At 40.6% G+C, this 15775-nt stretch overlaps 1 protein-coding gene across 33 annotated transcripts in view; it reads left to right on the top strand.

Annotated features, from left to right (window-relative positions):
- MAGI1 (membrane associated guanylate kinase, WW and PDZ domain containing 1) overlaps nucleotides 1-15775 on the top strand; it is a 757001-nt gene that overhangs the window by 599547 nt on the left and 141679 nt on the right. For all 33 annotated transcript variants that reach the window (XM_056804389.1, XM_056804390.1, XM_056804397.1 and 30 more), the window contains one exon: nucleotides 4919-5038. In XM_056804389.1, coding sequence (XP_056660367.1) covers nucleotides 4919-5038 — 120 coding nt within the window. The remainder of the gene's footprint in view (nucleotides 1-4918; nucleotides 5039-15775) is intronic.

Below are 15775 nucleotides of genomic sequence, written 5' to 3'. Positions count from 1 at the left end.
TACATTGTCTCAAAACAATAGCATCAGTAGTAGTAGTAATGAAGGTGGTGGCAGTGGTGGTGGCATTAATAATATATTATAATGTATTACTAATTATGATATAATTAATAATAATATGACAGTGAATTACTCCAAGAAGAAGAAACTCATGTTATCCCCATTTTACACGAGGAAGCAGCCCTAGAGCCATTGAGAATATTGCCCCAGGCCACAGGAAGAAGATTAACTCAGGTCGTCCTAATTCATGGTCCTGGGCTCTATCTCCTATAATTAGAAATTATATATAGTATAATTAAATATATTATAATTATATATGAGATATAACATAAAACTTGTTATATATTATATATTAATGTCCTAATTATATATAATTATACATAGTATAATTAAAGGCAGAGGAGATTTTAGCAGTAATTACCATTCATGTAGTATTTTAAAATTTCCAAAGCACTTTACATAGAATGGATAAAGCACTGAATTTGGAGTCGGAGGTCCTGGGTTCACTTCTCACACCTGATAATTACTAGCTGTGGGCAAATCCACTTAACTTCCCTTGGCCTCAGTTCCATCATTTGTAAAATAGAGAGATGAACTCGATGATCCCTTCTAACTCTTTAGAATCCATGATATGATTTGATTACCAAGGGTTTGAACTCAGGTCTTTCTTCTTTATGTTATCGTCATCATCTCATTATTATTATTTAATGCACCATAATTAGTCATGTATAATGGTTCACTGCTACCAGTAGCTCTTTAAATTATACCATTCCAGAAAAAAACAGTTGAAAAAGATATCAGAAATCTCCTTGAGACCTAATTAGCTATCAACTTTACCTGTCATTTAATAAATCTTAGGAAAAAAGCATCAATGATATTTTTCTTTTTTAAACTAGCCAAAAAAAGGAAGAATGAATATGATTTAGTGTTTTGTATCAATTCCAGTGTGCCAGATACCATGGAGACCATATGTGGGTCAGTTGTTTTTAATAGCTTACCTTCAAGAAGATTCTAGAGTCTTTCATTGTCTCATCATTCCATCCCAGGCTTTTGGCTCTTTCTCTTTTCTAATTAGACTTCTGCCACTCAGCAAAGTTTCTAAATATTTTTACTCTGCAAAGATTTTCTTTGTAGGGATGGCACCAATATTGGCGTTCGTTGTCATGAATTCGCCTCAAATGAGACCCTATCCCTGATCTCCAGAAAGACTTCAGATATGGTCACAGACAAACATATTAGTCCTTTCTTTAAACAATTTTCTAAAGATTTCGTTATTATGAATTGAGCAAATATCAGCATCTTGAACATTTTTCTTATTCATAAGACAAAAAAGAAAACTGCTTGTTTTCCCTATTTGCTTATTTCAAATTGACCGTGGTTGGGGCTACCCTGACCTGCTTGTCTAAATCCACTTCTGTACTTCCTTCTGCTTTCTTCTGTTGATTTTTTAAAAAGTAATTCATCCTTGCACTCCCCCCCCCCATTCTTCATTTGTGTTAGTTTCATTCCACTGCCCAACCCCCAAATAAAAAGCCTGCCTTTGTCACAAATAAGTATAATTATGCAAAACAAATCCACCCATTGGCACTGTCTGAAGAGGTATGTCTCACTCTACACTCTTAGTCCATCACCTCATCACCTCTGTGACAAGGTAAGAAGCCTGCGTCAGTCTTCTGGGGTCATAATTGGGTATTCCATTCATTCTAATTCTTAAGTCTTTGAGACTTGTTTTCTTTTATAACTTTTTTTGTGTAACTTGTCCTCCTGGTTCTTCCTACTTCATCAGCTTTATTTCAAGCTAGTCTTCCCTCTCAGATTTCTTGACATCTAACCTGACATCATTGCTTATTGTACCATAATATTTCATTACTCTTGTCGAATTGGAGTTTTCTTGGCAAAGATACTAGAATGGTTTTCTTTTTCCTTCTCCAGCTCATTTTACAGATGAAGAAGCTGAGGCAAGCAGGGTTAAGTGACTTGTCCAGGGTCACATAGATTGGGAGGCTTGATTTTGGTCTTCCTGACTCCAGACTGGCATTCTATCTTCTGCACCACTTACCTGCCCATATTCCATTGCTCATATGACATTTTGTTCAGCCATTGTCTTACTCTTAGGCACATGCTTTTCTCTAATTGTTTGATACAACAAAAAGTGCTCCTTCAAATACTTTCCTCTCTTTCTTTGATATCTTTTGCGTACAGTTTATTCATTTCTCTAGAATTTGGATTGCAGTTTTTAATATCACCAACAGCCAAATAGCCCTTAAAGCCTTGCAAAGCTCGCTGCATATTAAGATAAATGGTGTAGTCAGTTTGTTTCTGATGTTGCCATGTTAATCTTCAATAATTTGAGCATCGTATAAAGAGAATCCTGCAGTGGGGGTTGGAATTCCTAGGTTCTGGCATGAACCCCTAAAGACTCCTTCTAACCTTGAACAAGTTTCTTTTTTTTTTAAGGAAGATATTTTATTTTACCAATTATATGTAATAACAAATTTCTGCATAAAGTTTTCTGATCCAAATTGTCTCCCTCCCTCTCTTCCCTCTTCACTCCTTGAGCTGGCAAACAATTTGATCTAGGTTATACATGCAAAACATGTCCATATTGTTCATTTTTGTATGACAATAATCATGTCAAACCCCCAAATAAATGTAAGTGAAAAATCACCTGCTTTGATCTGCATTCTGATCTTGAGCAAGTTTCTCAAGACAGAGTTTTAACAAAAGAGTATGGGGACTAGCAGGGTGGCTCAGAGACTTGGAGATGGGAGGTTCTGGGTTCAAATAACATCTTATACACTTCCTTGCTGTGTCATCCTGGGCAAGTCACTTAACTCCAATTGCCTAGCCCTTCCCTCTCTTCTGCCCTAGAACTGATACCTAGCATCAATTCTAAGAGCGAAGATAAGGGATTGAAACAATAATAAAGTATTAGACTTAAGGTTAGATGGTCTCTATGACCTTAAGCATCACTTAACCTGACTTTCTTGGTCTCTAAAGGGAGCAAGCATTTATTATTAAACACCTAGCATGTACCAAGCCCTGTGCTAAGTGCTTTACACATTTTTTTCCTTTGATTCTCACAACAAAACTCTGGGAGGCAGATATGATTATTATCCTTATTGTACAATGGAGAAATCTCAGGTAGACAGGTTAAATGACTTGTCCAGGATCACACAGCTAATAAGTCTGTGTGGCTGAGTGAAAGTAGAGAAATTGGTTCTGCAGTGGTATTTGAGGAAGAATCAGTGAATATTAAAGACTGTTAGTTAAGGACAAGGAGAAGAGTAAGGGAAGGTACCACCTGAAATCCTTGCACAAGCAAGGATAATGACTTTGGGTCTCGAACTCATTAGCACCAGGATCTGATCAGGATCAAAATGTTTAATAGAATGACTTCCAAAGGAGGAAAGGATGCTAAAACATGGCAGCAGAAGGTCAATCTAGATGTGCCAGTAGAGAAAGACTATTCCAACCCTTCTTTTAAGACAAGTATGTGTTGTGTTGTTTTGTTTGGGGGTTGGTGGAGGATAAATCCAATGACAAAACCTATTCTAGAAAGGCTGCCAAGGGACGCAATGTCATCCAAGGTCATACAAGAGAGCAAATAACAAAAATGAAATTTGAACTTCTGGCATTTGATGCCAAGGCCAGTATTTTGACCATTTTCTCCTGTTGTGAACAACAGTGAGAGGTGGGTAGTAGAGCAAGGGTCTTTCCAACAATGTCAACCTTTTCTTTATCTAAATGGATTGTAAAATTTCTGAGAGCAAGGTCCATTCTTTTGATTCTTGCTATCCTCCCTAATAGTTAGCATATGGAGGAGACAATGAGATAATGTAGGCAGAGTTCAACACATTGACTGGCATATAACAAGTGTTTGACAAATGCAGGTTGGCTTTCCTGTCCCCATACACGGGTTGGCCCATTTAAAGGGCTTTGGATTAATTTTTTTTTCCTTTTTAAATGAATCAGATGTAAACACACATTCCATTCTCTCACATCTCAGTATGAAAGTTATTTCTTAGAACTCAGTTGGAATTTGTCTAAAGGATTTTGTTTCGCAGCCTAGAAACTTAGTCGAATGGTTTTTTAAAAAAAGCTAAAAGGTACTTATCTCTAGATGAGAGGAAATGCTACATTTAGTTTCCAGAGAGAAGTAAAGACAAGCTTCTGGAGAAAGGAGATTCTTCTTGGGAGGAAAAAGTCAGAGTCAGCCCTGGTTAGCTTTCACTGTTGGAGTCTTTGTCCCTTAAATATGATCTCTACAATCAAGATGGTAACTTTTTATGAACATCAGTTAGGCAGCCTAGCTGAGACCCTCTGTGACAGCATTTTTATCCATCAGACAGTAATGCATCCAGGACTATTCCCTTTCGTTAAATCCAGTCAACCAGAAATTCATTAAGCCCCCTCTATGGGCCAAGCATCACGCTGGATGCTGGCGAGACAGTATAGTTCCTGTCCTCGAGAAGTGAAAATGTTTGAAGGGCCTGCTGCCCCGAAATAAGTCTTTAAAATATATTTGAAGAGCAGCTGGGTGGCTAAGTGGATAGAGAGCTAAGCCTGGAGACAGAAGGTCCTAGGTTCAAAGAATGTCTCAGATGCTTCCTAGCTATGTGACTCTGGGCAAATGGTGAGAGTCATAGTAGTTTTCTGGGTTCTTTCCTTTCCAGAATTGAGTCATGTGAGGTCTTTTTCCTTAATCACTCCTGTTTTTCATGTCATGGTCCCAGGAAGTAGAAGCCATAGGCAGTGATGATGGCAATGATAGAGAAAGGGAGAGCCATGATGTGAAAAAGAAGTAGTTACATTTGGAGATCTCCATGTGGAATATATAGAGCTTGTTAATAGACCTGGGATTGTTCGATCTCCCATTGGTTGAATGACACCATTTTCTGCTTTGGTATTTCTCCTACAGGCACAACCCGGCCTCCAAGAGAAGGAGAAGTGCCTGGGGTGGATTATAATTTTCTGACAGTCAAGGAGTTCCTGGATCTTGAGCAGAGTGGGACTCTCTTGGAAGTTGGCACCTATGAAGGTAAGATGATCTGCTAAGGGACAACAAGCAGCCTGGGCTCAGTCCTTCTTCAAAGCAACTTGTTTCTCAAGTGTTTGCTTTTCTTTATTCATACTCAGTTTTTCTTTGAATGTGGGACTTTGCCTGTTTTCCTAGAAGTAGCAGAAACTCATTCATGCACCCAAAATGCCTTGCACAGAATTCTTCTTGACTTTGCATGTTTGTAATAGCTTTATTTTCTAGGAATCCTACTACCATGTCTAAACCTAATTTCTTTTTCCAAATGGACTTGGAGAGTAATGATTCTGCCTGATGATTATTTGGCACTTTGTAATTCTTTGATTTGCACATGACACATTAGCATGTGTATGTATACATATACATATATATATTTACATATAAATACATAAAAGATGTATGTGTGTATGTAAATATGCGTGTATTTGTGTGTGTGTTGCCTGACTAGTGGCTCAGCATGGTTAGTGAATTAGTAGTTTATGTCTGCGCCCACACACTTCTATTCTAAAACTGATAGTTTATCTGACTGATCTTATTAACTTACTAGCCTCATTAAACAGCCAGAGGGAGAGAAAATCCCATTTATAGAAAGCTTTGATGAGAAACCAAGGGAAGCCAAATCATCCCCCAGGGGTGGGATGGAACTAGAAGCTGGATAACAAACAGATGAAAAAATGGAACAATTCTGCTAAGACTCCTAAATTAATTATCCTCTCTGACATTGACAGTAGACCTACTAGCTTTGGACTCTTACCCTGGCAGCCCTTGATAGATGAGGAAGTATAAATGGAAAACAAAAAGATAAGAAGTGCTGTAAGATCAGACCCAGTATAGACACAGGAGGTGTGTGTTGGTGGCAACAACTTTTAGATTATTGAGGAATCTGGTTTTCATGTGGTTGACACTAAATACTTGTGGATTTAAGATGGACTTTATTGCAACCAATCAACAAACGTTTTCTAAATCCTTACCACCCATATTTGATCTGGTTTTAATCATTGATTCCAAGGCAGAAGAGTGGTATGGGCTGAACAATTGAGACTAAGTGACTTGTCAATGTCCCTCAACTAGGATGTGAGATTTGAACCCAGGACCTCTACCTTTCCAAGTCTAGCACTAGTTGTCCTTTTCAATACACCTTTGTTTAGCACCTACCACATGCTGGGCCCTAAAGATACAAATAGAGACAGAAGATAATCCTTGCCCTTAAGGATCTTACAATCTAATAGGGAAGATAATAAGCAATCTAAATCCCATGATAAATAAGAAATAATTAACAAAGAGAGGTCACCAGAATTAAGAAGAGCTGGAGGCTTTCTGTAGAAAGGTAGAAAACTCTGTGGAAGATTTCTAAGAAAATATAGGCAAGGATCACATGAGATAGAAATTGGAGTGTTACCATCAGCCCTTTCAGAAGGAGTCCCCACCACAGCAATGACATCACATTATCCAATTATCTGCCATTAGAGAATTTCCCATTTTTAATGTAATGATTTACCTTGGAAATGACTCAACGTCAGTATAATTTATCCCTTTTCCATGTTTGGCACCCACATAATGTGTCAATTGCTCCTATCTCAGATTGTGGTCATCTGTTATCCAGACATGGTAGCGAGGTGGCACAATGGATAGAGCACTGGACCCATAGTGAGGAAGATTCATCTTCCTGAGTTCAAATTTGGCCTCACACATTTACCAGGTGGGTGACACTAGGCAAGTCACTTAGCCTTGTCTGCCTCAGCTTCCTTGTCTGTAAAATGAGCTAGAAAAGGACATGGCAAACCACTCTGGTATTTCTGTCAAGAAAGCCCCAAATGGGGTCATGAAGAGTTGGGCACAACTAAAAACGACTGAAGGACAAAAATAACCTAATAATCCTGTGATGGTTCCAATTTGGGTTTTCTTAGTGAAAAATAAATACATTAGAATGCCTTCTGCTTACTCCTCGCTCATTAATGGACATTGGTCTCTGATTGAATTTCGCCCATACTTTGCTCTCCCAGGACACAGGAATAAGTATTGACTTTGTGGTCTGTGAGTATTAAGAGGCTAGAGAATTGTCTCATAATGAGGTTTGTCCTGGAATAGCTAAAGCAAACATTATTCCTGGTGCTTTCTGATGAGGCGAAAGAAGGAAAGGACCGGGCTGCATTGCACTGAGGAGATATTTCTCCATCTTAACTTCTCTCAGGCTAAATTGCACGAACTCTAAACAATCTATGTGGCGAGGAACAAAGTAGTAGATTCCCCCCGGTAAGCAAAAAGATAATGAAATTTGCTGGAACCCAAGCACCGTGCCCATCTCAAAGGCTCGCCACTTAGATGGGTCAGGCAGTCAAAGGATTAAAAAAAAAAAAGCCTTTTATCAATTAGTGTGTAATTTGGTCCTTCCAACCTACTCCAGTCTTTTTAGTATTAAATGGGGCTTGGAGTCCCCTCAAAGAAAAGCTCCCCGTGTTAGAGCCTTTTGATTCCCACATCAATGGCTTCAACCTTGAGGAAGACTGGAAGGGAACCTTCTTGGATTCTCATGCTATGAACCTGCAGAAGAATACCCAGAAACAATATGCATTCAGCACCTAGCATAGAGCAACGCAGAAGCATTTTTCCAAACAAAGACTTGTTGGATAATGCTGCATAATTGTATTTTCTGAGACTGTTGTGTATGGTGATGCTGTTTCAGATTCTTGTACTTATGTTTGTTTTGACTTGTCGAGGTAATAAGCCTTTTCCTGTGCACGAGGTTGAATCAATGTCATTTTTTTGTCTGCTCCTGACTACATAATGTTCTAGTTTTGGGTCTCTGAGTCAAGTGTTTTCCCTAAGCATCGAGAATATTTTATGTCTGTTACCGGAGGAAGCAAGGCTTTGAACCGAGAAAGCCAGCCTGGAAAATGGCCCCAGTGTTTGCTAATTGGGTTTCTGTTCGATGTCAGATCCAGTTCACAGATTGTGCTGGGTCAGCTAATCCTGGAGGCCCTTTCTGGAGCAGTTTTCCCTCATTACTGCCAGGTTCTTTGGCCTACTCTTGCCTGCCTTTTTGCCGACACTGTTTCTTAGAAGTATGTCAAGTCTTTGGTTTCCAGTCTCCTCTCACCTACCTTGGAGAGGGAGCCCACAATAGTGCCTATTGTTGTGGAGACATTCAAATCTGTCCTGTGAAGCTTACTCCCTGTGTGACCTACTACTCTCTGAGCCTCAGTTTCCTTATCTGCAAACGAGTAACATGGACTGTGAAGGTTCTGAGAGGTTGAGATAACATATGTAAAAGCTTGGCAAACTCATGACAACTGGATTCTTTGTGACATTTTTTAATGACATTTCTATATACATAGGAGACTAGAAAAAGAAGATTGTCCATAGAACCGAAGCTCTTTTTATTTGTTTTTAGGTATTTAATAAATTTGACTTGTAGCTTTCAGAGCTAACATGCTTTAGGGTTTTTGACTTCTTCTGGTTCTTAGTGTTTGGGTTGAGAAGTTGATTGACTTTCCCAAAGTCTCACTTGACCTTTTGAGTCAGTGGAAGAACTAGAACCCAGGCCTTGCTGACCCTGAGGCCAATTCTCTATTCATGATACTTAGTTATCCCTCTGCCCAGTTTTTTCTCATCTTCTTCTTCCTAGGTCTGCTCTGCAAGTCCAATCAGAGTAAAATTAAGATCTCTGATTAATTATCTTCCATTCATCTCTGGTCCTCCAGGAACAGGGAGAGCTTGGGGAACTGGGATCCCCAAAGAATACAGAGATTGTTAAACTCAAGAGCTTATGTCCTTTTCTCCCCTTCTCTCATGAAAACTTCCAAGGAGCTACTTGTGGGGCCCCATTTGTTGTTTCTAGTCCCCTCCTGAAATGCTCAGAATGTAGAATACAAACTTCTTGAGGGCAGGGAATGTTTCCCTCCCTTCCCCCCCTTTATATCACTAAAAACTAGCATCTAGTAGGCACTTAATAAATGTTGGAATATGTCCTGCTTACTTCTGAATGCTAACTCCCAGAACACTTAGTGGCCACAAGACTGAATGGTCTTGATGAAAGCAGCCGCAGGATCAGGAAGACGTGAGTTTAAGTGTCTCCCTCTGACACAGGGGTCCCCAAACTACAGCCCTTGTGCCACATTTGGCTCCCTGAGGCCATGTATCCAGCCCCCACTGCACTTCCAGAAGGGGCACCTCTTTCATTGGTGGTCAGTGAGAGGAGCACTGTATGTGGTGGCGCCACTAAGCGAGGAGTCACTCACGTCCAGTACTACTTCCAGTGACATAATCCTTTGAACAAGACGGCATGCAAAGGATTATGTGGCTGCACACTGGAAGATGTCGGCATGGTGAGCGGCGATCTGGGAGAGGGGATTCTGCACTGTGTATACTGCTGCCCAGTTAGGGTTAGGGTTAGGTCCATCCCTCCAATGGTTTGAGGAACAGTGAACTGGCCCTCTGTGTAAAAAGTTTGGGGACCCCTACTCTGACACATACTGGTTATATGACCCTGGGCAAGTCATTCATCTCTCAGTGTCCATGGCAATGGCCATTAGGATTTACTGAGCCTCAAAGACCTGCATTGCTGAAAGGACTTTATTCATTACGAGAGAGGTGACTGTCTCATTGGTGGTTCTTGTTGGCAGTCATGTAACATGGAACCCAAAGAGTCCTTATGACCACCCAGCACCTAGTCTTATACCCTAAGGCTCAAGCTTCTTGAATGGGAAGGATCCTTAGCATTTAGGGTTTTTTCTTTCATTTTATAGTGGGCAAAACTAAGACTCAAAGAATTTTGGAAAGTGGGCTGCGATCCCACAGAATTGGGGCTGCCAACGCCCCACCCCCCTTAGTTCCTAGTCTCCATCTCGTGCCCTACATTGGACCATCCTGTCCTCTTCTCAGCTTTCTTCAGTAGCTACTCACTGGAGTCTGGCGGTATCTTTTCTTGTACTCTCTGCTGGGGGAGAGAAAGGGAGTTAGACAACGGGGCGTTCTGAAGCAGGTGTCTTTTACCAAGATTGATGGCACAGACCTTGAATTTGAAAGGGCTTCCTCTCTCCATGGAGGAACCCAGGCCCAGTGGTATTTCTGACGGGCATCAGAGCTGACCTATATTCTTGTAGAGTGAGCTATTCAGTGAGAAGATGAATTTCCTCCTGGAAGGACTAGAAGGCTCACAACTGGACGGGAACAGAGACAAAGCAGAAAGGTGAATAGTCTCTGGTAAGACAGTCTCCATTTTTCATTGAGGAAAGTCTAGTCAGCTGTGCCCCCATCCTGTTACCAAGACATTTGGAGACACATTCTTTGGCAAACCCCAGTTTCCCAGCTGATGCGATAAGCCCTGCTGGCAAGACCAGGGGCAATAAGACCCTTGCTGGTATGCATTGATAATGCGACTGCCAGCTGGCAAATATCACTCCACCTGCTTATCCTTTTGTCAAATGAATGCATGTGTCTGGGTGAGATTCTCCAAAGTGATTTCTCAGCCATGTTTACATATGTTTTAGTAATGGCACCATCCTTAAAATTTACAACACACCTAATAGCATCAGACTTTCCTTTTTGCCCCCCTGATCCAGCATTGCATCAATGTAGGGGCCCCAGGGTAGAACTTTCCCCATGTAGATTGGTAGCGTAGCTGTAGCATAAAGTATTACCCTATAGAGTTGCCTGGAGCAATGAGAAGTCTAGGACTTGGCTGTGGTCATATACTAACTAATATATGCCGGAGGCACCCCTTCAATCCAAATTTCTTTGTGAAAAGGGCTTGTCTCATTACTGGCATCCATATCTCCAACACCTAATACTGTGTCTGTCCCAGATTATGTGCTTCAGTACTCCTGGACTGTTGATTAATTCCAGACTCCACAACTGGTCCTTTATTAGTCCGGCCACCTCGTGCCATCATTGGCATCATGGGGACTCACTGGCCATTGCCCTCTCAGGACTTACAAACCGAGGCAGACAATCAAGACAGAGACACCAGCAAAATGAAGCTAAATGCTAGACAGGGGGATAAATGAATTATTTATAATATGGGCAAGTGTACCACTTAAGGACATTTCATAGCATCAGAGTTTGAAAACTGGTGAGGGCTTGAGAGATCATTTAGTACAGGGTTTCTTAACTTTTTTTCGTGTCCTAGACCCCTTGAGCAGTCTGGTGACTCTTGGGGAGCCCTTCTGAGAATATTGTTTTACATGCACAAAATGAAATGCCTAGGTTACAAAATCAAGTCAAAAAAATCTGTTACGCTCTTTCTGTATGCTGAACACTATGCCATGCACTAAAGAAAGGGAAAACAAAATAAAATTTAAAACAAACAGTCCCTACTCTCAAGGAGCTTATAACCTAACAGGAAGGCAGCATGTAGCCAATTACATACAAGTGAAATATATATAGGATAAGATGGAGATAATCTCAGAGAGAAGGCATTGTGATTAAACAGGACCAAGAAAGGCTTGAGGGAACTTGAAGTAAACCAATTAGATCGAAGCAAAGACAATCCATTATATTGAAATAAAAGTTACAAAACTCACCAATGGATTTGTGGCCCAAAGTTGTGGCCGCTGCTCATGTTTCAGCTTCTTGGAGCCACAGATGAGAACTGGGTAAAAGGTAACTGATCAGTTCTAAAAAGGGCTCCATAAGTCCATAAAGACCTTCCTATTAAAAAATTTTGAGTTTAATTTATTCAGTTCAACCTTCTTTCTTTCTCCAAACCAAGTTTTTCACAAAAGCTCTAAATTCCTTTCTATCCCTCAATATATCCCCTTTCAAGAGCCATATATCACACATTATCCCAAAAGTCCAATAAGGGGTAATTTTAAGTTATAAAATTTGCAGAGTTCACTAAGAGTTTTGGGACACCCTGATTAATCCATATGTGGCATCTCTTTGGAAACTCTGTAATGCTTGTGGGGAGGGAGCAGGGAAGATGTGTCCCATGACCCTGCGTGGTAGGGGAAGAGCCTTGTGAGAGTTAACTTCAGTAAAAACATGTGAAAAACAAAGGCAAAAATAAAACTCCCAGAGAGTTATTCTGTGTATTTCTTTCTGAATATATTCAAAGGAAGAAAAGTCCATAATCGTTATTTCATTGCACAACAGTACAATAAGGGCCCTTAATTGATGAACAGATGATGACCTGAATTCTAAAAGAAAGGAGAGAGAAGAGAGTGTTTTGAATGTTTTCCTTTCAGATGTGAAGAGTGTATAGACAGTTAGCCTTGAGATCAGGAAGACGTGGGTCAAGCCCAAGGTTTGCCCCATCAGGGCTGTGTAAGTCACTCTTCAGTCTCTGGACAACTTTCTAATATTGTAAATTAAAAAAAAAAAGCAGTAGCAAAGGGTCTTGGGAGAAAGAGCAGTCACAGGTGTGTTCCCTGGCCCTAAATGGAGCCCTCTGAAATGCTCCTGATAATGATAATGATCATACATACTAATAGGGCTTTTAAAATGTTTCGTATCATTTCCCATACAACAACTCAGTAACCCCATGTGGCAAGGAGATACTACATATGTCGTTATCGCAATTTCCCAGATGAGAAAACGGAGGCTTAGAGAGATTAGATCATATTCTATTATAAATTTTGCCAGCAAGATGGGGAAAAAATGGCTTCATAAATAATACGAACTGATATTTGTAGAGAAATTTAGGATGACAATGGTTTTTGCAAACATTATCTCATCTGAGCCTCACAACATCCTTGTCAGGGGAGGGAACTACTCTTTTCTTGGTGCCCATTTTCCAGGTAAGTGATGGGAAGTGATGGAATGGTCACAGGGCAAGTCAGTATGAAATAGGGGATTTCAGTTCAGTGCTTCCTGACTTCAGCAGCAGCTTGCTATTATCCTTCTTACTGCCCAAGGGATCCTGGCTGCCACCACATCTGAACCAGGAATTGCCTTCTTTAAGAATACAGACAGCTATGGAGCCACTGCTGAAATGACTGGGGGCTACAAGGAGAAAAGACAGGGGCTCTGAGCCATATGGAAAGAGATCTCTTTTTTTTGGTGGATCTCTTGGTCTCAAGTCTCTTGATCCCAGTCCTTCCTCCATTCACCTATCAAAATCATCTTTGGAAAGTCATTTTCTTCTACTTAATAAACTCCAGAATCTCCCTATTGCCTCCAGGATCAAATCTAAAATCTCCTGTTTGGCTTTTAAAACCTTTTACAAGCTTCCACCTTCCTTGCTTTCCAGTCTGTTTGCATTTTCCTCCCTTCTAAGTAGGACAAAGGGGCATTGGTCTCTTTGATGTTTGTTTCTTGCAGACAACACTGCATCTCTCAAATCCTCCTATTTTCTCTGGCCATCCGTCATGCCTGGAATGCTCTCCCTCCTCACCTTGGACTCCTGGTTTCCATCAAGTCTGGCCTGAAATCCCATTTTCTACAAGTGGCCTTTTCCCTAGGTCTCCTCTCAAGGCTAGTGCATGCCCTCTGAGATTATCTCCCATTGACACTCTATAGATTTTATGTGGACATTGTTGTTTGTGAATGGCTTGATGGCATCTGCTGCATTTGCATTCCTTCATTCCTTCATTCGTTCTTTCATTTTATCCATACTGCTTAGCACAGTGCCTAGCACAAAAATAAATGCTTGCTGACTGACAAAAAAAAAAAAATCAGTAACTTGAATGATGCTTTTTATTCATTTATAGTGAAGAAAAGAGGGCCTTCAGTTTCTATGCCTCCTTTAGGAGTTTATCTGACCTTAACATTAATGGTTAGTGTTCTTTTGTAAGAGAAATTGGACAATATTTGGGATATTTCCAACTCAGGTGTTCATCGAGTTTCTTGACTGGGTCATTGGCACAGAAAGTGCCAATATTTCATGTCTCTCTCCCAATGCCTACTTGTGGGCAGCAAGGGACTACTGAGGATGAGCCAAGCACCAGATCCAGGCAAACCCAGAGCTCTGAGCTATGACAGCTCCAGAACACAAGGCTGAGCAGGGCACTATGTGGGCGGCATCCAAGGCCTCCCATTTAACCACTGTTATGAGACTCCCTCACAGTCTTTTTGTATCTCCCTCGCCATATGGCTATGATTGTAATTGTATAAAACTGAATGCAAACAATTAAATTAAAGCACTCTAATAATCTATCTCTGAACAAACAGGAAAGCCCTCTATGCTGAAGAAAATGAAACAATCCCACCTCCCTCTCTGACTGGGAAAGTCAGAAGAGAAGAGGATGCAGGCTGGTGGGTACAAGGCAGAAGTCATGACCTGATGCTTCCATCTTGGTCCATACTAATGTGCCCGTGACGAGAGAATAGGGAATCTGATCTGTGCTTTTAATGTAATAGGCCAGCACTAGGAGCGAATTCCTGATTAGTGAGCTGATGGAAATCTTTTGAAATGCAAAGAAAAATCATATGTTGTGATATATTGGTGAGGAAGGAAATCTAGCCCACGTCTTCTCACCATCAACAATAGTTTCACCAATATCCATTAAGCCATTCTCTGTGGCAGGTGCTGAATGAGGCACCCAGGGATACAAAAACACAAATGAAATGAAAGAGTTAGCTTTGAAGGTAGAAAAACATGGGTTCAAGTCCCACCTCTGACATAAACTGGCTGTTCTCATAATAAAAAGTGAATGAATTTGACCCTCATGCTCCTTATGTAATGGTAATGGAAGAAGGTTCCTGATGTCCAATGCCCTCTTTTGAATTTAATGACTTTGTTTTTATTTGCATGTATTCTTAGCATCATAGAATTATAGATATTTAGGAAGGGACTTGGGTCCAATGAATTCAACCCCCACATTTTATAATGGACTTGCCAGGGTGAGAACTGAATTGAGGACCTCTGAGTCATTATTAATCAATATTATTAAGGGACTCATTGAAGAGATATCCTGTCATTCTTTATGAGGACTTCTGTACAGGATTCATGGTGTCATTTGATAACTGGAAAAGAATTTCCTGGAATAAGTATTCACTCTCTATTCCTTGTACTTATCAAGGGAGCTGGCAGGTTATAAGATCAGTGGACTTTATCAGTCAAGAAAATACTGGAAATCCTCCTTGTGCTAGTCTCTTTCCATGATCCCAGATATCAGCCTGATAGGGTCCCAAGGAGTAGCTAACCAGAGGGTGGACCGATGGATGTTTCCCTTTTATATCAAGCTCCAGATGTACACTCAAAGCTGCCAATATTGCATGGCCACTGGAGGTCGGGAGCGGTAACAACTTGATTCACAACAATTGCTCCCCAACCAATCTGATGAATGATTTTGGAGCTGAACCATCAGTATGTTTCTTTTATTCTCCACTCTGAATCTCAAGCCCCAATCCAAAGATTCTCTTTTCACTCACCAACCTTTCCTTGAAAAAGCACTGGGTTTGGAACTATAGGATCTCGGTTCACATCCTGGCTTTGTCATTCAAATTGGATGCCCATGGAAATTGCTGAAACCTCTCTGGAACTGTTGTCAAGTGTCAAAGGATGGGATTAGATTAGACCACAAGCTTCAAATGGGGATCCATGACCTTGTTATTTATTTTTTATTCATTATTTATTGACCTCAAGCATGTGAAGACTTCCCCAAGCAGAATGGATGGATGAGAACAATTTGTTCCACTGGCCATGAAGATGGCTAACTTGGGTGCTATGGAGCTTGGCTGGACTTTGAGGACAGTAAGATCTTCTACCGCATCCCAGTCTAGCATCCTGATCTTTGTCTTGCCACTGGACTTTTATGACTCTAGAAGAGAGAATGATGCTGATAATTTTGTGCAACTCTT

Source organism: Monodelphis domestica, chromosome 7 (assembly GCF_027887165.1).
Source record: "Monodelphis domestica isolate mMonDom1 chromosome 7, mMonDom1.pri, whole genome shotgun sequence".
Classification (NCBI taxonomy): Eukaryota; Metazoa; Chordata; class Mammalia; order Didelphimorphia; family Didelphidae; genus Monodelphis; species Monodelphis domestica.
This window is presented reverse-complemented; position numbering and strand designations above follow the sequence as displayed.